Here is a 19,883-nt window from a genome sequence, read left to right on the forward strand (position 1 = left end):
TGAATGTAGCCTATCATTCAGGCGACAATGTTGCTCGACAAAATGTATACATTGTATCATAGTCCAGTCAGTGCCAACGAGAATTTGCCGAATAATAGAACGTCAAGTAGCCTATCATAAACTGGACATTCACGTTGAATTTCACCGCAACCCGAAAGAAAATACACACCGTGAGCACGTTAACACATTAAATATCGAACCTCAGCAGCACTTTGAGTTGATGTCTAATCAGAGTATGCGGCAGTGTCTGCGCTATTTCAATAAATATGTACTCGACACACTACTAGACTAGCAAGCACAAATGTCTCCCTTTGCTCAAGCGACACTTGAACTATAAATTGGCCTGAAGTTGTTAATTTGGCGGATGGATATGGGGAGTTGCACTCCGCCTCCAGTCTTTTTGACGCCAGGACATGGGAGACGAGGGAGTCGGGTAAAGACAGAGTGAAAAAAGGGAAAAAATCAGGTTCATGTCGGAGTGTGTTCACAAGAGGAAAGGAATAGGGAAGCGTCTTCGTTTTCTCAAAGGTATGCGATGTAGTTAAATCAGATGCAATATACAAACCTGTTTCGGTGGCTATACAAGAACTTAATTTTAATCAGTTGAATAGGGTGTTTTCCATAGGGGGTGGGGTGTTGAACTGATTGGAAAAAAAGTTTTTTGTTTTTTTTCCTCTTTCTAGTGGGGGTGGGGGAAAGGAGAAATGAAGTGGCTACCTAACTAACTTAGCTAACTTGAAATGAATGTAATGATAGCTAACATCCCATTAACGGTCATCTTAGCTGGTCAGATTTCAGAAGAACTTGAATGAAAAGTAATTTCAAACATTCCAAGTACAACTTCGAACAGAAATGTTGCGTTCTTGTGGTCTGTCGTCTAGCAAGCTAACTTGCCTTAGCTAACGCGGCTGATTAGTGTAAGTTAATGCATTGTGATAGTGTGTTATCCAGTTGGCTAACGTACCGTTACTTTTTTCCCTTAAAACTAAGTGTCCTCTAATTATTGTTTTCCTTACTTCAGAATATTGTTCATTGGGTAACGAATTGAATGAGTTTTGATTGAGTTGGATGGTTTTCTAGGCCAACATTGTGTCCTTTGTGGAATGCGCCCTTTATTTGTGTCTCAACCTTTCCGCATTTTAGCTAGCTAGCCATCATTATTGCTAGTTAACGTGTTCTAATTCAAGCTTGGTAAAGTTAAACTTTACTTTAAAGTTAAGATTAAATGTAACACGCCGACAATAGAGTTGAAAGTGAGTCTTCAAGTATGAAAACAAACTTCTGCTGTGTTTTCTGACTGAACGTAACTTTCGTCATCATGGTAACGTACACGTTAGGCATCATGGCGAGTGGCTAGTTATCTCCCTTGCAAATTTAATGTACGTATGTAACTTGAACATCAGACAGTACCATTCAATTTTCATTGAATAGGCAAGTTACCGTTCATTGGTTACTTAAAATGCATTGATTGTGCTTACCACCCTTGTTACGTTGTTGTATTTAGCTCTTGGCTTTTTGTACAAACAGAATGGGTTAATGTTAACGTCGTCAAAATGGCTGTACTACAGAACATTGCTGAAATGTTCTTTCAAATTATAGAATTGTTTGAGGGTTACCTAAACTTATCATAAATGAAATAGTGGGCCTAAGTGCCCCCCGTGTTGACAGTTGCCTTTGCGAATGTATGTCACGTTAATTGGATTTGTGTGCTGTGTATGAAAGTAAACGATAGAATGAATTTGGTTAAGTTGACTTAGTTCAAACACGTTGTCCTTTTACAGCCTCATATTACCCTTATTTCTGAGATTGTCATGGGGAAAAATGAACTCCACTTTCTTTTTGCCAGTTGGGCTACCTAGTGTTTGTTCAGGTTTCAGTGATGTCCTTGATTAACAGGCTGACTGGAGTGGTGTGAAGTGATCTACAGTATTTTACAGACTAATCTTTAGCCAGTAAGCAACATGCTATTCTTTTGATATACCACACCTCACCTTCCATACCTCAATGCTGAAGCACTTACTGTTACTGATACTGTAATTACCTCATGTATGATGTACAGCTGTGACAAATTGTGCTAGCTATTTTGGAATTGAGGATATGCTTCCCCAGTATGCCTGATATAAATTCTGGTTACATTAGGACGTCTTATTTCACGTCTTATTGTTCGGTCACCCGTCATTAGTGTCTTTCTGAGCAATATTGAACCTGTTATTATGAAGTACTGTTGTAGGCAAAGTGGACTGTTGTCCATGTTTTTGGAGAGCACAGGCTTTGCACATTTCCCTCCAAATTTGGCCAAAAGAGTGTGAGAGTGTGGTTGTGTTGTTACCAGTGTCAAACAATGGAGCCCCTCCAATTTGTGTGGATGATGTCAGACACCAGGGACAGAGTGGGTGTATATGGTGTCACGAGTAATTAGACAGGGAGCAATTAGGCAGTCTGAACCCCGTCTCCCAGGGTTTGGTTCCTGGGTTTATCAGGGGGCACAAAAGCAAGCCCATGCCTGAATTAACATGAACACCCCATCACCACCACCACCACCGCCCTCTTTGCTCTATAAATTGTGGGTTACCTTTATTCATTTAGCAGATGCTTTTATCCAAACGGACTTACAGGTGAGGGTTATGGTTATGGTTAATGTGTGAATAGGGATTGAAGCATTCTTTACTATTGCCAGTACACTGTGGCCTACATGATTCCTGCATGAGATGAAACCGGATTTTTGCTACTGTAAGCATGTGGTAGGCAAGATAGCACCCGCTCTGTGAGCCAGTGAGGGAAATCAATAGAAGTGACTGAGGAGAAGTGTCCTTGTGTGACTGCTGCGGCCGGGTATCCAGTGTGTAAACCATGGAGCACAAAGCCTGTAAGTCACAGCAGCCAGATCCTCCCTCCCCTTGTGCTGCTTGTGAAGCATATGACTGGGAGTGGTTCTGATACCCTTGGCCAGCTGTACAAGCACTGTGTGGCTGCAGGGATGCAGACACGTCTCAGAGGTGGGTTCTGCTGGACCTCTTCTTTGCATACTAATGCGATGAGCGCATTGTTTTGAACTGAATGACTATGATCTGCCTCACTGTCCATGTGTTGTTTTATTTTACCCTCTGACAGTAGCATGGCTGAAGAAGTCTGAGAAGTGTGAAATTACCCAAATAAGTAAAAACGGCAACAACAAAAAGAAGGATAGAACTAGCAACGGTGTTGCTCATATCAGATTGAGTGGTCTACCCTCCGTGCCTGCTCCTGTCTGTGCCACAGTGGTGTGGGTGCCAGTAACCATGCTGGGTCTGGATAACGGGTGCTCTGTCTTCACAGGGTGAGAGGCTGGGGCAGGAAGGGGTGACCTACATTCATTCTCCCAGTGCACCGAGATGAAGCATGGGGCAAGCCATCCTACCCAGCCATCCGCACTTGAGCCAGATCCTTTTGGTAGAGAGCAACTTCTGCCCGAGGGTTGTCAGCTACTTGGGACACGTTATCAAACATAAAAGAGCAAAGCATGCTTTGTTCTCCTCATTACATTCCGAATTCTGAGGGAGATTTTGGTGTAGTGCTAAAATGAGCTTTTCCGCAAGATGTGGATGCTGTACGACAGCATTTCTGGCAGCCTGTGGGTGGGGTGGAGCTGACAGGCTTGGGAGGCAGAGTGAGTGGGCTAGCGGAGATGTGACTGGAGGAAGTGACTCCCAGTGGCCTGACATCCTTTTTGTCTTGGTAGCACTCGCACTGTTTTCAATAGCTGGGCTTGCTGGCAGCTCCACCCTGTGTGTGTCTGTGTCTGTCTGTGTGTGTGTGTGTTTGTGTGAGGGAGAGAACACACCAGGGTGGGGCTGTGTGGGTCCACTGCTCACAGATGATGTCGCACAATGACCCACTGTTGAAGGACGATACACATGGCAAACACGGTGCTTTCCATTGGTCACAGAGCTGCCCAGATGTGGACCAGAGCTTTTCCAGCTTTAGGGGGAGGATGGACTACATCTGTCTATAGAGGCATCTTGAGCCAGAGTAACTGGAACAGTAGCCATGCAAATCAATCAAGTGTGTGAGCGTTATCCACACTAGGAGAATATGTAACTGAGAGTCCTTATTTTTCTCTTTGCCCATTTGTTCTGTTAATTAAGGCAAAATGCATCCCGTTTGATCAAACCTGTTGTTTTTAAGTCTTCTTTTTGCTTCTTTTTAATAATGAACGGAGGTCTGTTTATGTCTGTTTGCAGGTGCTGCTCTTCAGATTGGCTTGGGCTGTGGACACCACTCTGCTTTTGGCATGGACTATTAGCCAACCCATGTGTGCAAGATTGCCCGTGACTCCCCACTTTTGAAGAGGCTGTTTTGGACCACAGATCTGTCTGTCCATTCCCATCTGAATCCCAAACTGCCCCTTTGCACCATTTCCCAATGTGTCTGGTGTGACCTGGCTCCACCCCTCTCCTCCCCTTCACTGCAGGCTTTCCTGAGTGCCGGCAGCTGCGTCCTGCCTCCATTTCCTGTCCTTGGTCGTGCAAGGCTAAGGCCCTCTCCACTTCCCCACCCCCCCATAACGCATACGCACAAACAGTCTCGCACCCACCAAGTCGCTGTCTCTTTGTCTTTTTCTGTCTCTCTCTCACTCTCTCTCTCACTCTCTCTCTCCCTCCTCTGTCTGACGGTTTCATCCTCACACAAGCCCATTTGGTTGACCTTAGTTTCTCTGGGACTCCTGAGGAGGTGCTTCCCCTCTTTCCGCCCTCCCCCGCTGTGTTTTTTTTTTTTTCTTCCCCTTCCCCTCGCGTGGATCGTCTTGCCTGAGATCTCCTGCGGAGAGCCATGACCTCCATGTCCAGCCTGTTCTCCTTCACGAGCCCGGCCGTCAAGCGCCTGCTGGGCTGGAAGCAGGGCGATGAGGAGGAGAAGTGGGCCGAGAAGGCGGTGGACGCCCTGGTCAAGAAGCTCAAGAAGAAGAAGGGCGCCATGGAGGACCTGGAGAAGGCGCTCAGCTGCCCCGGGCAGCCCAGCAAGTGTGTGACCATCCCGCGCTCGCTCGACGGCCGCCTCCAGGTCTCGCACCGCAAGGGCCTGCCGCACGTCATCTACTGCCGCGTGTGGCGCTGGCCCGACCTGCAGTCGCACCACGAGCTCAAGCCGCTGGAGGTGTGCGAGTACCCCTTTGGCTCCAAACAGAAGGAGGTGTGCATCAACCCCTACCACTACAAGCGCGTGGAGAGCCCAGGTAAGCTTTCAGCCAGCTGGTGTGGCCTTGTATGGGAAAGGAAATCAATGCAGATGTCGTCTCGATGAGTCAGACGATGGAAGATGAGTGAGGAAATGCTGACTCATGTTCTAGTAAATATGTCAAAGGTATATTGTTTGCCCGGGGGCCTTGGAACAGTTGAGTGTCATTTTCCTGAGGCGAAAGAGAAGCATGTTGTTCTAGAGACGGTCATCAGCTCAGTATAGATATTCTGTCATAGAGTTGGAAACTGATGGCTGTATTGAGTTCCAGTTTCTCGCCATTGTGTAACCTTTCCTCTCCATCTCCTGACTGCTGTGTGATTGAGAGGCCCTTGATGACTCGCTCAAGGGCAAATATCACATGACACACAGCAGAGCAGAGACAGCACTGTTGATCCTTCCTGATGCCAGCACACCAGAAATGCTTTCTGCTAGTCAGCACATGATGACTGTTCTCTCTCTGCCTGGCCTGTAGTAGCTTATAACATCTTTGCACTGCTAACTCTTTGGTTTGTAACATCTTTGCTCTGCTAACTCTTTGGTCCCCCCGTTTTCTTTCCCCAGTGCTTCCACCGGTGTTGGTCCCCCGCCACAGCGAGTTCAACCCGCAGCACAGTCTGCTGGTACAGTTCCGCAACCTGAGCCACCACGAGCCACACATGCCTCTCAACGCCACCTTCCCCGAGTCCTTCCAGCAGCAGCAGCACAGCAGCGGCAGCTCCCTACCCATCTCGCCCAACTCGCCCTACCCGCCTTCGCCCACCAGCAGTGGCACCTACCCCAACTCCCCCGCCAGCTCGGGGCCCTCCAGCCCCTTCCAGCTGCCAGGTACGAGCGCCTTGACCTCACACTGGAGACTCATGGCAGCCAGGGGTGGAAATTCACTTTTTAAAATGTGTACATCTGCCAGCCACTTTTTAAACAAATTATGTGTAAAATTCACCAGCCGTTTTATTGTGCGCCTATCTACCAGCTGGTGCTAATGTCCAGCCCTGATGGCAGCAACCTGCAGCATTATTATTTCTGAGTTGGTAAATTTGGCTGGTTTTAGAGTTGGCCGATGTCACCTTATTTGCCATTTGACGTACAAGTAAAACATTGCGATGGGCGATGATAACGCCGGGGGGGGCGGGTGAGGTATAGTCAACACAAATGACCGTATGTCTGTACAGAGATAAATGTGTCATTTTCTACATAAATGCACACAGCCTAGAGTTACACAGCATATGGCCTGATGAGAGTGGACAGTTAAGAGACATAGGCTCGTGTTGTGTGCAAGATCTGCTCCAGTGAAATCTGCCTAACTTGTGTGTGCACCAACCGGCAGAATATTCCACGTTGCCAACCTTCTCTGGGCCTAGCCAAAAAGCTATTTAAGACCACTGCTGTGGTCAGCCATCTAAAATCTTCTTCAGTAGTCTTCCCGTTCTTACCGGTCATGCCGACTATGCAATGGGACAGCGGACAGTGAAAGTAACGGACTGCGATCGCTTAGTCCAGGTTGCGGGAGGCAGGACGCAGCAAACAACCTTTACAAATAACGAAGCCCGATTAGGCTACCATTCTGCTGCTGTCAGGGGCTTTTGCCAAATGCACGAAATACAAGCCTTACAGTGAAAGACAGAAGTCTTCTGATCATATAACTCTAACAAAAGAAACCGTTTTTTAACACGGTGGAGAAGAGTACATTTGCCGCCGCTTCGGTGCTGTAGCCTCGGATACAAATTTGAGCTATTCATGGGTTTCATCAGGTCCCTTTGCACAGGTATTTAATCAAGCACCATGCAGTCTGCATTGATAATCAAGGTGCTTGATTTTATACACCTGTGGAAAGGGACCTGATGAAACCCATGAATATGACAATCGGCAAGAATTTCCTCTAGTTGTAACAATAGTAAAATTTAGCCTTTGTCAAAAAGCAGGGTCTATAGAATTAGTGTGTGTTTGGCTTGTGGGGATGTGGCATCACGATGGTTGCTTCCTTGGTATTTTACATGAGTGAAACACACGTCTTTACTATTTGTGTCTTGACATCGTAGTATTTGTTTTAAAGTTAGGACCGTGTAAAATGTGTATAATGGCTTGCTTAGCTAGATTATGTGTGTCTTAATATACGGATGGAAGGGGTGGATTTCAGTGTTTTGTTGGCACAGAACAGCACATTTACATAAAGCCAGAATTTCCTGGTGTGCATATATTCACTGCACCGACTAGTTACACTGGTTTGACTTTGTACATAGGGATATACACACACATATGCATAATACGCATACATAGGCACACACACTCATAACACAGTAATGTTGGTGGAGGCTTTAACAACTGTTGTGTTTGAGCAGTACAAGGAAAACATTGATATCCTCTTTACACCTTTTCAATGTATGATTAGGTGTAAAGGGGATATCAATGTTATGATTAGTTGTTTGATGTATTTTTTAACCTTATGTGGAGGGGATTGTATGGAGATCTAGGAGCAGGAGATGATGATTGTTAGGACTAATCAGAAGCTAACATGTTACAGCCAATCAGGATTGATTGGGGGAGGGGGCTGAGTCTGTATGTGTGTGTGTGAGAAGGGGGGGTGCTGCTAATACCATCATAAGTTATGATGATGGGCCGGTGCAGATCGGTCCCCTTTTGGCTGGGACAATTGAAGTGCCAGCTAAGCAGCACAGCAAAGCCCAGAGTCAGTGTGTCCCGTGAGCGGCGAGTCCTACTGACGAGTGCCCAGCGCTGGGCACCGGCCCGGTGGGCCCATTCTGTGGCGCGCAGATTTGCTGATGCACGCACCCGCTGGCCTGGGGTGCAGTCAGCCATGAGGGAAGCTAATGTTTTATAGCGCTCCGGGGAGAGACTAAAGCAGCGTTTGATTCAGCTGAATTGGCCCTGATGGCATCATTGTATCAGTTCTGCTTCTGCAATCACAAGTGGCGATCAACACCATTGGAGTGTCACCCTCCCCTCCCCTCCACCCCACCCCTACCCGCCTTTGCCCTCACCCTCACCCTCGCCTTACGGATTTATCTGGGCTAGTAATGAATCAGCAGAAGCAAAGCGCGTGCATGCCTACCTGTGCGGAACACACGGTGCCTACAGTACATCTCGCTTACTGGTTGTCTTGCCGTAGGGCTTATGGGGTTGGGCATGCGCTTGCCATTTATTTTGGGTAATAGTGGAAGTTCCCCTAATTGGAGCCTATGGCGTTTTACCCTTGTGAGCCTCAGAATGGAAAAAGGATTCCCTTGCATTAGATGTGATTACAGCGGTGGCAATTATTAACAAATTGCATCATTACGGAGCCCACAGAAGGCCATTTCTCTTCTTGTAATGATATTACCTGCTCTGTAATACCATTACCTACAAGTCTCCCACTTGCGGACTGCATAAATGCTCTTTCTTAAGTCGTCCATGCTAAGATCTGCAGCGGAGAAAAAATCTAAATGGAAAACATGAGTGTCCTATTTTTCTTCATTGTGGATCTATCAGTAGTGAGATGGGCTATTTTAGACCTTCTGAAGGATCATCCTGAGATGGGTGTTTGGTGTCACAGATTAGCGTAACCGGACACTAAAAGGTTTCCATAAACTGCGGGGTGCAGCTTCCGGTAAAGATCCATCGGAAGCCCTCACTCAGGGGAATAGTGTGGATCTTTAACCATTTGCCTTGAGCAGCTGTGCGATCTCACACACTCTCTCGCTCTCTCTCACACACACACACACACACACAAACATCCTTCCTCCATCTCGATCTTGACCTGCTGTTCTTTATGGCTCTGTCCTCTCCGCAGCCGACACACCACCCCCTGCCTACATGCCCCCTGATGAGCAGATGGGCCAGGACGGCTCTCAGTCCATGGAGACCGGGAGCAGCATGGTACCCCAGAACGTGCCCAGAGGAGGTAAGGCCGCCCCTCCCCTGAATCCACCACGCGACCAGCCTCTCAGCCAGCACAGTAAGACATGCACAGCTTACTACACAGACTTATCTTCTACTCTTTTTTTTTGTGTGCTTGGCTTGTGTTGGCAGTTAGCATACTTGTGGACCAAAGTAATTTAGTCATTAAAGCAATGGAGAAGAGTAAAGTGGCCCATGCTTAGGCTGTGTTGTTCTTTTGGGGTGCGGAGGGAGCCAGACATGTTGAGGGCAACGCTAGGACTCCAAGGACATGGCCAGAAAAAGCCAGTCAAACATCTGTGATGCATTGTACAAGGGAAGTGTGCTCTAGTGACAGCAGAAATGCCTCTTGCCCCATGTGAAATTAGATTGCTACACTATTTAAGAGGATCATTTTCTTTAATTGGAGACAGCTGAGCATTGTGCTTCAAAAAATCATCAATCTCCCGCAGCTCTTGACTGGATTGCTATTGCAGGATGCACTTATATCCGGTTTGTGATTGTAAATCTCCCTGTGACCATTTGGTACTTGTAAAAACAGACACTAATACCACAGAAATTACAGTAGTATTTCTTTGGCGAGGTTAAACAGACAGCTCCCACAGGTTGCAGTGTTCCCACATGTTGAAATTCTTGAACCGGACTTTAGTTTTTTTCAGGCAGTCAGTAAATGGGCCACTTTCCCCCCCCCACATATCTCAACTAGTTTGTAACCTGCTGCTGGCTTTATGTGTCTCCTCGTCCCTCTCAGTTGACGTTCAGCCAGTGGAGTATGAGGAACCGATTCACTGGTGCTCCATCGTGTACTATGAGCTGAACAACCGCGTGGGTGAGGCCTACCATGCCTCCTCCACCAGTGTGCTCGTGGATGGCTTCACCGACCCTTCCAACAACAAGAACCGTTTCTGCCTGGGCCTGCTCTCCAACGTCAACCGCAACTCCACCATCGAGAACACCCGCCGGCACATTGGCAAAGGTACACCGCCGTGGTTCAGTGCGTTTCTGTCAAACGCCTTCTGTCATGCCTCTGATGTCAGTAGGGGTGAAGAGAAATGAGGCGTGATCACACAGCGAGTCATATGATTGTTTGTTTTGGTATTCTTGCGAAAAAAAAATGTAAAAAAAAAAAGAAAGAAAGAAAGAACTTGACAGGCACAACTGCGTCAGCCACATTTTCGCAATATGGGTGACACCATTCATTTCAACCTGCTCAACCTGATAATTTCTTTTGCCCTCTGTTTGCCCCCGTAGGCGTACATTTGTATTATGTCGGTGGAGAGGTCTACGCCGAGTGCCTAAGCGACACCAGCATCTTCGTCCAGAGTCGAAACTGCAACTACCACCACGGCTTCCACCCCACCACCGTCTGCAAGATCCCCAGCGGCTGCAGCCTCAAGATCTTCAACAACCAGGAGTTTGCCCAGCTACTGGCCCAGTCGGTCAATCACGGCTTCGAGGCCGTCTATGAGCTCACAAAGATGTGCACCATCCGCATGAGCTTTGTGAAGGTAGGCCAGAAACCTTTTCAGCACTATGGGAGGATTTTCTATGACAGAATATTGTGGGGGTTTTTTTTTCCATTTTTTTAAATGAAGCTTGTAATCTTTAGCTCCATAATGAATTGATGTTTTTGTGGATGTGATTGCCTAAGCCATTCTCTTTCCCATGCTTTCAGGGCTGGGGTGCGGAGTACCATAGACAGGATGTGACCAGCACCCCCTGCTGGATAGAGGTGCATCTGCATGGCCCCCTCCAGTGGCTGGATAAAGTACTGACGCAAATGGGCTCTCCCCTGAACCCCATCTCTTCTGTTTCCTAATAATGGCCTTACGTTGGCTGGGAGTATCTCTCTGTGTTTTTGTTTTGTTTTTTTACTTTTTTAAATTCAACATTTTTACTTTTGAGAAGAGGAGGTCTTCAAGGCTGAACTGTTTACACTGCCTACAGCATGAGCTAGCCCTTGAAGCAGTCAATTACGAGAATGAACTAAGGCTACAAGCAAATCTGGCAGAGGAGAATTCACAGCAGTGGCACAAAAATGGACATACTACTGCTTAGTTTGCCTTCATGAAATGTTTGTTTTTTGCATAATGTTTTCAAATGATGGTTGTATGTGTGATTTTGTTTTTTCCCCCTCTTCACTATGAGTAGGTTACCAAGTAGATGGAAAATACTTTCATGAATTACTTTGATGTATCCCTACTTCACCTTAAAACAGACAAACCTGCAGCTTTCTAATTCTGTGAACAATGTTTAGATGGTATGCTGTCTAATTCCACATATTTACAATAAGGCATAGCTGCCATTATGTGTTTACTATTAGACTCAGAATTCACTACAGATGTTTCCTTTTTATAGTCCATGTTGCAATGAGACAAGACTCAAAGTTACTGCTTTTAAAATAAAGTCTCTATCCGATCAAATGAATGCTGTGGATAAGTGCTGGTTTTCATCTGCTAACTATTTTCAACAAAATGTTTTCAGCACCAACAAGCTTATTGTCCTGTTTACTAGTAGTGCCCACTTTCTGATTTCAACCAGTGACAAAAAAAGAGGTTTTAAACGGTCACTGATTTTTCACTTCTTGGCTTAAGAAGACGGCCACCCATTTTCATCCGAATGAAACTCCAATTATGACTCGTTACTGCCGTCCAGTTGGATGAGAATGAAATTAGCCTGTACTAAAAATGGTATCTGTTGAAATATTGCTGTGTCCACCGTTTATCACTAACTTATAAGTGCATTTTCGTGTACCCTCCAGAGTAGCTGGTTTTGTGCTCACTGGACTGTAGCCAAAAATGTCCTTGTAAGTAATTTGCTATTGGATCATATATAATATCATTATATTTAATAATAGTTTTTTTGTAATATGTACCACTTTTAATGCATACAGTAAATGATAATGGAATGCATTAATAGGCAATATAATGCATTAATGTTATCAGGATTGGGTCATGTAAGCTGTCCAGCTGTTTTCTATCGTTGATCATGTTTTGGCTGCCTTTACAAGCTTGTGTTTTGACTGGCCAGTCCAAGCTTAGTAACACCAGACTCGTTTCACTGGAAGGAGATTCCAAGTGGACATGGCCAGGTTAGGGCAGTCCATCCTGGTCCACAGAACAAAGTAATTTTTTTATTATTATTATTATTGGTTTTTTTATATTTATTTTTTTTATATTTATTTTTCCAAGACTATAGCTAATCCTGGCATATCAGCAGACTACATCACCAAATGTATACATAAAGCTGTAGATTATAGAATGCTCCCTCTTTGTATTGATGATCAAGTGTGAGGCAGTCAGTCCTGGTGTTACGGTCATTAAAGGCTGGGTAGTACCTTTTCATGGATAGAGATGGCAGGCTGGTTGGATCAGTAGTTCATATCCTAGCATCCAATTGATCTTTCTCTCTGATAATCTGCCATAGATGAGTGCTACTTCTTGGAGAACTTGGATGAGAACCATTACAATACCTATCGCAGAAGTATAGTACTACTGGAAAGTTTTCAGACCCATTCAAGTTTTCCACATTTTTCTATGTTTCAGACTCCTATTGAAATGGACTCAATTTTCTTTCTTTCTCAATCAATCTACACACAACACTCCAATACAAAAAAAAACAGGTGTAGGAGTGTTTTGCAAATTTAGAAGAAAAAAAAAATAGATTGAAATGTCCTATACATATCAAACCCATTGTTATGACACTTGCACTTTCGGGTGCATCCTACTTATCAGTGGTCCTTGAGTTGCAACTTGATTGGATTCCACTTGTGCCTAAATTAATTCATTGGACATCAGGAGACACACACATCAGTCTACATAAGGTCTCACAGTTGATGGTACAGAGTGAAAACCAAGCCACGAGATCAAGACAATTGATGGTAGACCTGTGAGACAGGGTTTTGTGAAAATACGGATCTGGGGAAGGATACAAGAAAATGTCTGCAGCATTGAAAGTGCCCAAGACAACGCCATTCTCGAATGGAAGATTCATTCTTAGAATGTTCACAAGAACAGTTTTATTTCAGTCATGTTGCTTTCCTTCAACACTTGCATCTACTCAGAACATTCAAATCAATGTTGTGTATGTATTTTTTTTAGGCTATGTAAAACCCCTTACATGGGTTGAAAGGTATTCATTTTTCTAGGCAGCCCTTATCAATAATGGAAAGTATTATATAACATTGAACACAACTTTCTTTATAATTTTGTTGAAAAACAATAACACTTGAAACATTGTACAGGAAAATAATCAGTTTAATAATGTTTCCCATTTAAAACTATGTCTTGATTGGCAGAGGTGAAAGCTTAGCAGCCTTTGCAGCTCCGCACTCCTCTCCTTATTCGCCTGGCGGTGGCAGTATGAGGACCACCTCTGTTATGGATCACAGTGCTGGGGCAGGTGCCAGGCAGATTCAACCCTTTCTGTCCCTCAGACTTGGACTCCTCTGGTGCATTTGTGTTCTGTGAGAGGAGGGAGGAACACATCATGAAACAAAACAATTTGTCTCAACCATTTGGTTTTCAAAACTATAACAAAGGTACAACTGTCCACTTTCTCTCAAAACCCAGGACGACAACCTAAAACTGATCACCCTTGTTTTCCTATTCCTTCTTCTCTACCTTGAGTTTTTACCTGCAGCAGTATCCGGATTGTGATCCTGGCCAAGAGGCCCATGGTGGCCAGCAGACAGACGCGGTGGAAGGAGATCACCCAAACAATGGCACCAGGTCTCCTAGTCTCTGTCTCCACTCTGTGGACAGCTTCTCTCACTGGTGTCCCTCGGAGAGACACTCTTTTCATCTCAGGACTCTGGCTAATTCTGATCTGGCTGACTCTGCTTCTCTTCAATACTTCATCCCTTTTGCATGTGACATGCAGGTCCTCCACCACCATGCATGGCAGTCTCTTGAGGAGTTCCTCCTTAGAGCAAGGCTCAGCATCCATGTGTCTAATTGGGGATGCCTTGACTCTCTTATGAGCGTGTTGTTCCTGCTTGACTGTCAGCTGCAGGGCGAATTGGGTCAGAGCACGGAATGGATCCGGTGAAAAGCCCGGAGTACTGGCCCACTGTTTGGGCGGCGCCAGGGGTGCTGAAACACACCAGCCAGTGAAATCTGGCTTGAAGTAGCACAGGGCACACACCAACACAATGATGGTGAGGCGTTCTGAAGCCATTTGGAGCAATAAAATAACCAATGAATGAACAAACTGAAAAAGCAACCACACTCTACAAAGCAAAGTGAAATCTGAAACTTCACTGTGTTTTCTGTTCAAGAACTTGTTTCCATGGTGCTGCTGCAACATAGAATTTGATGACAGGGGAGATTCTCTGTAGTCCCTTTCCCACATAACTTCTAGAAGTTACCCGGACATATTTACCCGGTAGAGGCACGACACGGACGTTTCCCACATGAGCTTTATGTCCGAGTGAGATACGGGTAATTGTGTTCACACTAGACCCGAGTAGGAGCCGCGAGGGGTGGGGCAATGTCAGCACTTGCAGGGGGAGGGAGATGACGCTAAATAAATGCGTTGTTGTGCTTGTGATGCGACCTTACATCAGATCCAAAACATCATGAAACAACAGAAGTAGTTAGCTCGCTAGTCAGCGGGAGCTAGCATAGAGGAAAAAATAGCTAACGCCAGGACCACAGTATAAACAAAGCTCTACTTCAACCCTCTCTGGTATAAACATCCAACACAACAAATTAATAGAAAATAATGACACACCTGGAAATATAAACAGCACACAGAGGTCTGAGGCTCCTTCCCAACTCTTACAAAAAGCAACAATGCTAATTAACAGCGACGTTAACTATTAGCTGTTAATTGCTAACCACTGTAATAAACAGCTAGTTGCAAGCTAATCGACAACACTTCAAGCTATTCACGTTTGCAAGGATAATCCTGCCTGTCCCGCAACAAACACAACAACGTGATTGCAGTTTAAATTTTTATTGTACGTAGAATTCTACACACCAAAATGTCACTGTTTTCTGTAGTCTACTCCGGTGTTCTCGTCTGTGTTCATACTCGTAGGGCAATGTTTATTGTTACCATGGCAATTTGTACTTTCTGCCTCGCTCTGCAAGCTGCAAGCAAGCAGGCTGCAAGGGCGCATTTCTATACGTCATCGGTACGCCCCCCATCTTTACCCAGAACTGTGCCGGCTGCGTTCCCACCTAAGCGCACCCGGGTAACATCTAGAAGTAGTACTAGGGGGCTAGTAGGGTGAGTTCCGGGTAAGAAAATACCGGAGTTTTGCGTTCCCACATACAGCCACCCGTTTGATATCCGTTTGACATCCGGATGTCTCGCTCATGTGGGAAAGGGACTTGTGACATCACAATCATGTACGGATTATGAGCCACTGGGCCCCTGGGCACAGACATGAAAGGGACCCCCTGCCCACCTCAGAGAGTTAGAAAATGTACATGTATTCATTTATTTTTCATCCAAAGTAACCTATGTCAATTCTATTACAAAGCACTACATTGACTCAAGAGCGACTTGTTCAAGGGTATTAACTGAACCCACACATTTTCAGACTACTGTATGCTAGCCCAGCTCCTTAACTTCTACACTACCACCGTTATTTTGATATAACCATCAACAGATTTAAAGCATCTTTCTGTGAAAAAAGATGCTGATTATAAAGCATGACTATCACACGGGCCTGTCCCAATTCTCATCTTCCCCTAGATTTTTGTCCTAACCCTAGGTTTTGCGTGTTCCTGTTTAGGGTAAGGGTGCCCCATTATTTTAGGGAGCAAGTGGAAGTGCCCCCTTAAATTCAAGTGGAAGTTTCCCCCTTAAAATCCACCCTAAAATAGTAGTGGGCTCTGATGCAGGCTTAAAACGAAGTGGAGGATAAAATGAACAAGATAGCAGACATTGCTGGAAAGCAAAAGTGAAACCTAACTCCACTATATATTTTCACAAATAACCATGTTAAAATTCCGAAATATGTCGGAACATGTTAGTTTGAACAGTTGTTTCTGTTTGTCGAGTTTTGAACACTAATGTTAAAAATATATATTACGAAGCTATCTGAAGATGTTCATGATTATCTCCTAAGTGCTTCCCACCCCGGGCTTGTCCAGGGTTCAATCAGACGTACTGTAGATAAACCAACACAGCCCACGCAACAGGCAATACAACCACTGTGACCAGCATCTTGGTGAATGAAAACAGCAGCAGTAATTTCACTGGTAAACACATCGGCGCTGCGCGTGATGTAGGTGAGCACGTTCCCTACGTTCACTACACAAATTTGCATATAGCGATGTCCCATTTCATAGGGAAAGATCTTCACCCCCCGATGTCCCATTTCATAGGGAAAGATCTTCACCCCCCCTTGCCTTGTCCAGGGGACTTTACTGTCGAGAACAGTCAAAACTGAGTGGAAGATTTAAGTGGGGAGAAATGGGACAGGCCCATATGTGACCTGTGGGGCCCTATTCATGGGTGTCGCCATCATATATTTAGGGTGACGCAATTGACCAATCTCACATGCCACACATGCCTTTGCTGGCTGCCAGTTTTAATACCAAGCAGCAGCACTCGTCTCATCAACAGCTCATCAACAGCAGAAAACAATGTGTGTGTAGGCTTATCTTTTCTGTACATATGTAATGCTTGGGTATTCTATGAAATAATGCATGTCTATTGGATCACTGCATAGCCATCATCATCCTTTTCAAATACCAAACCCTAAGTTATGCAGACTAGTCTACAGTTACTTACAAAGTACAGTCCCTAACCTTTCAAGAGTCAAGGTTTTCATTCATCTAGAAACTAAATCATGGCGATGCAATTGAGTACAGGTATTTCTATTAACTTTTCAAGAACATTCTTAAAGTTTCACAAGACTGCCCTCTCCTGGCTAAAAGCAAAGCGTATCATTTCGGTCCTGAGTGGAGCAGCTTGCTGCAAGATAATTGATGACTATCATTTACAGTTTTTTTTGATTGCTTTGACGCAGTACTCGACTCAAAAAAACATTTTTCAAAACTCTTAACGCAAAGGCCTAAATAGTGGCACCAATGGTCAAAATGACTCATTTTGCCTGCAAAAGGCTCTAACTCCTCCAAAACATTTAAAATATGGACCAAAAGCAAATTTTGCCCTCAAACAACACAACTTGCACACAAGTGCATAAGCGCTTCCAATCAGTCATTAGACAAGGGGCATCAAAATACAAAATTCAGCTCTCAATGTGAATCAGTGCTGCATTACTGGTCAGCAGCTTACATATCAGTGCCAATTTGCTTTCTTGCGAAAAATAGATCCAGAATCATATACAATGATTCTGAAAAATGTTATTGAATGCAGTATTCATTCTTTTTTTTTAGAGAGAGATTGTGGCTAAGAAATGAAATATTCCAACAGAAACCACATATATCGTATGAAAGAAAAAAATCCAGTAAAATCCATCACTGTGTAAGACATAAGGAAAATAAAAATAAAAATTCTGTACAATACTGTAAAGAAAAAAAAATCTCTTACTCTCACTCTCATCTGCCTTGACCATCCATGCTTGCAAGTTACAACACACAACATGGCACCTTTTTTTTAATTTTTTTTTTAAGTATATTTTTTGGGCTTTTGTGCCTTTAATTTTGACAGGACAGTAGAGAGAGACAGGAAGCGAATGGGTGAGAGAGTCGGGGTGGGATCCGGAAAGGACCACGGGGCGGGAATCGAACCCGGGTCGCCGGCGTGTGGTGCAGGTGCCCCAGCCAGTTGCGCCACGGCTGGGGCCAACATGGCACCTTTTAAGCCTGCAGACTGATGCAAGTTGAAAAGTGTGAAGCAGTGTCAAACAGGTGCTTCAGTGATTTCATACTGGGCAAGAAGTTTCTAAGAGATGGGAACATATAGTTTCTGTTTGGTTACCACATAAAGCAATGGAGTTTGGATTGCTTGAATGACATCTGCGTTAACTGATTTGCAAAAGGGTGCGGGAAGTGTGTCAAAACAATGACAATGGGTTAACTCATTTGCAAGAGGTGTCTTTTGCTCTGCTGAGAGAGTGATGATGAAGACTGAGAGGTCACCAGTTTCTTCAACCAGGTCAAAGCAATAAAAAAAAAACTGTAATGACACATTGAAAATAGCACCTTATCCACTAGCTACCAGCAACCATTAGTAAAAATGTCACATATGCACTTCTACTCAAATGTGGGTTTTTGGATGCTTTATACAACAGTGAGGATCACTAACCTTTGTTACTGTTTTTGTTGCCTCAAACTATATCCCTAACTATCTCTAAGGATAGAGGCACTCTGAGTGGCTGTTCATTTTAAAAAAAAAGAAAAGAAAAAAAATCAACTTTAAAGAGGGAATATCCATAGGCCCACATAAATGAGGATAAGGATGAGCATTCTATTTCAGTGCAGGGTTCGACCCTTTGTGCTGATAGAGGAGTAATGTCCAGATACTGTATCAGCAGAGGCATTCACTGGGGGAATCCCATCTTCAAAATGACCATAAATATTACACCCAATAAGGGTTAGCTCACTGTCACTGATTGGATTCAACTTTATAGTCATTGTGCAGAGTACAAGTAGGCTACATGGCCTCTTGGTGTGATTTTGTGACTCGCAGGGAGACATTTTAGTGGTGATGATCTGGCAAAATGATGCCTTCATTGGAATACATTTAGGTGGATCTGGCGAAATGATGCCTTAATTGGTCTATGTGTGTGTGTGTGTGTGTGTGTGTGTGTGTGTGTGTGTGTGTGTGTGTGTGTGTGTGTGTGTGTGTGTGTGTGTGTGTGTGTGTGTGTGTGTGAGTGTGTGTGTAAGTGTGTGTGCGTGTGTGTGTGTGTGTGTGTGTGTGTGTGTGTGTGCTGTGTTTATTGTTAGGCCTATTTTTTTTACAATTATTTTGTTTGAAACATATAATATAGATCCATTTGTATTTGTGTCAATCAAAACTTTTTAGGACCAGTAGACTTCTGAGAACAGCTTTTCTGAGGCTGTCATTCTAGTGGGCTGTAGCCTAAACAACACACACACACACACACACACACACACACGCACACACACACACACGCACGCACGCACGCACGCACGCACGCATGCACACGTGCATATAGTTATGTGTGGGCTACTACAGTAGGCCTACACATTAATTCAATCATTCATTCATTCAACCTTTATTTTTATTCTCGGAGAGTCATTGAGGAGAGCCCTCATAGCCTATTCAATGAAGCCGAGGTAACACATCATTATTTTACCTGCATTTCAAGGCCCAATTCCGGGTCAGTTCCTTCACCGCATTTAAATAAACTGCACAGGTTATCGTGACTAAAAATCGGCCTAGTTTCAACAGGTTTCAACACCGCTTTGACGGACACATGTTCATGTCTTTGTGGAACGCTGTCATGCCATAATGTGATTGGATGAAAAACCGCATATGAAATGCTATTGGTCCGCGTAGGTGCAGCAATGCAACGTTGGTCCAATCTAAATCTTTGGTTGAACTCTTACAGTGAAAAACTAAGTTTGAGCGACTATATGGTTTTAATTAGAGTCGTCTATATTTTGAAAGGGGTAGCCTAATAACCAGACTTGTTTGTGGTGGTGTTTGGTATTAAATGAGACCTTTGAACTTTCATGCAACTTGACACAACTAGTAGTGGCCTTGTTTTCTCTTATTGTCTGTGATTGATGATCACGGTTAAATGCAAAAACGGTGTCTCAGACACCAAATATCGAAGATATGCGCCTATCAATCACTTTAGTGAGGTTAATAATTTGACGTTC

The 19,883-nt window shown here is 44.5% G+C and overlaps 2 protein-coding genes across 5 annotated transcripts; one reads left to right on the plus strand and one right to left on the minus strand.

Annotated features, from left to right (window-relative positions):
* The first annotated feature begins 375 nt into the window (after positions 1 to 375).
* On the plus strand, positions 376 to 11,535 carry smad5 (SMAD family member 5). 4 transcript variants are annotated; one of them, XM_062524404.1, is made up of 7 exons: positions 376 to 528; positions 4,221 to 5,212; positions 5,779 to 6,042; positions 9,002 to 9,166; positions 9,860 to 10,084; positions 10,360 to 10,616; positions 10,784 to 11,535. In XM_062524404.1, exons 2-7 carry the CDS (start codon positions 4,810 to 4,812, stop codon positions 10,925 to 10,927), a joined length of 1,458 nt encoding a protein of 485 aa, XP_062380388.1. In that variant the 5' UTR covers positions 376 to 528; positions 4,221 to 4,809; the 3' UTR covers positions 10,928 to 11,535. The 4 variants fall into 4 exon arrangements, with proteins under 4 accessions (XP_062380388.1, XP_062380391.1, XP_062380390.1 ...); XM_062524407.1 differs by having other exon boundaries at positions 9,002 to 9,112; XM_062524406.1 differs by lacking the exon at positions 376 to 528 and adding an exon at positions 713 to 815.
* Positions 11,536 to 13,343: 1,808 nt separating this feature from the next.
* LOC134069244 (uncharacterized) lies at positions 13,344 to 14,329 on the minus strand. The gene is made up of 2 exons (XM_062525148.1): positions 13,744 to 14,329; positions 13,344 to 13,571 (listed from the first exon to the last, which is right to left on the minus strand). Exons 1-2 carry the CDS (start codon positions 14,284 to 14,286, stop codon positions 13,416 to 13,418), a joined length of 699 nt encoding a protein of 232 aa, XP_062381132.1. The 5' UTR covers positions 14,287 to 14,329; the 3' UTR covers positions 13,344 to 13,415.
* Between the last annotated feature and the right edge of the window lie 5,554 nt (positions 14,330 to 19,883).

Source organism: Sardina pilchardus, chromosome 21 (genome assembly GCF_963854185.1).
Source record: "Sardina pilchardus chromosome 21, fSarPil1.1, whole genome shotgun sequence".
In the NCBI taxonomy this organism is placed as follows: Eukaryota; Metazoa; Chordata; class Actinopteri; order Clupeiformes; family Clupeidae; genus Sardina; species Sardina pilchardus.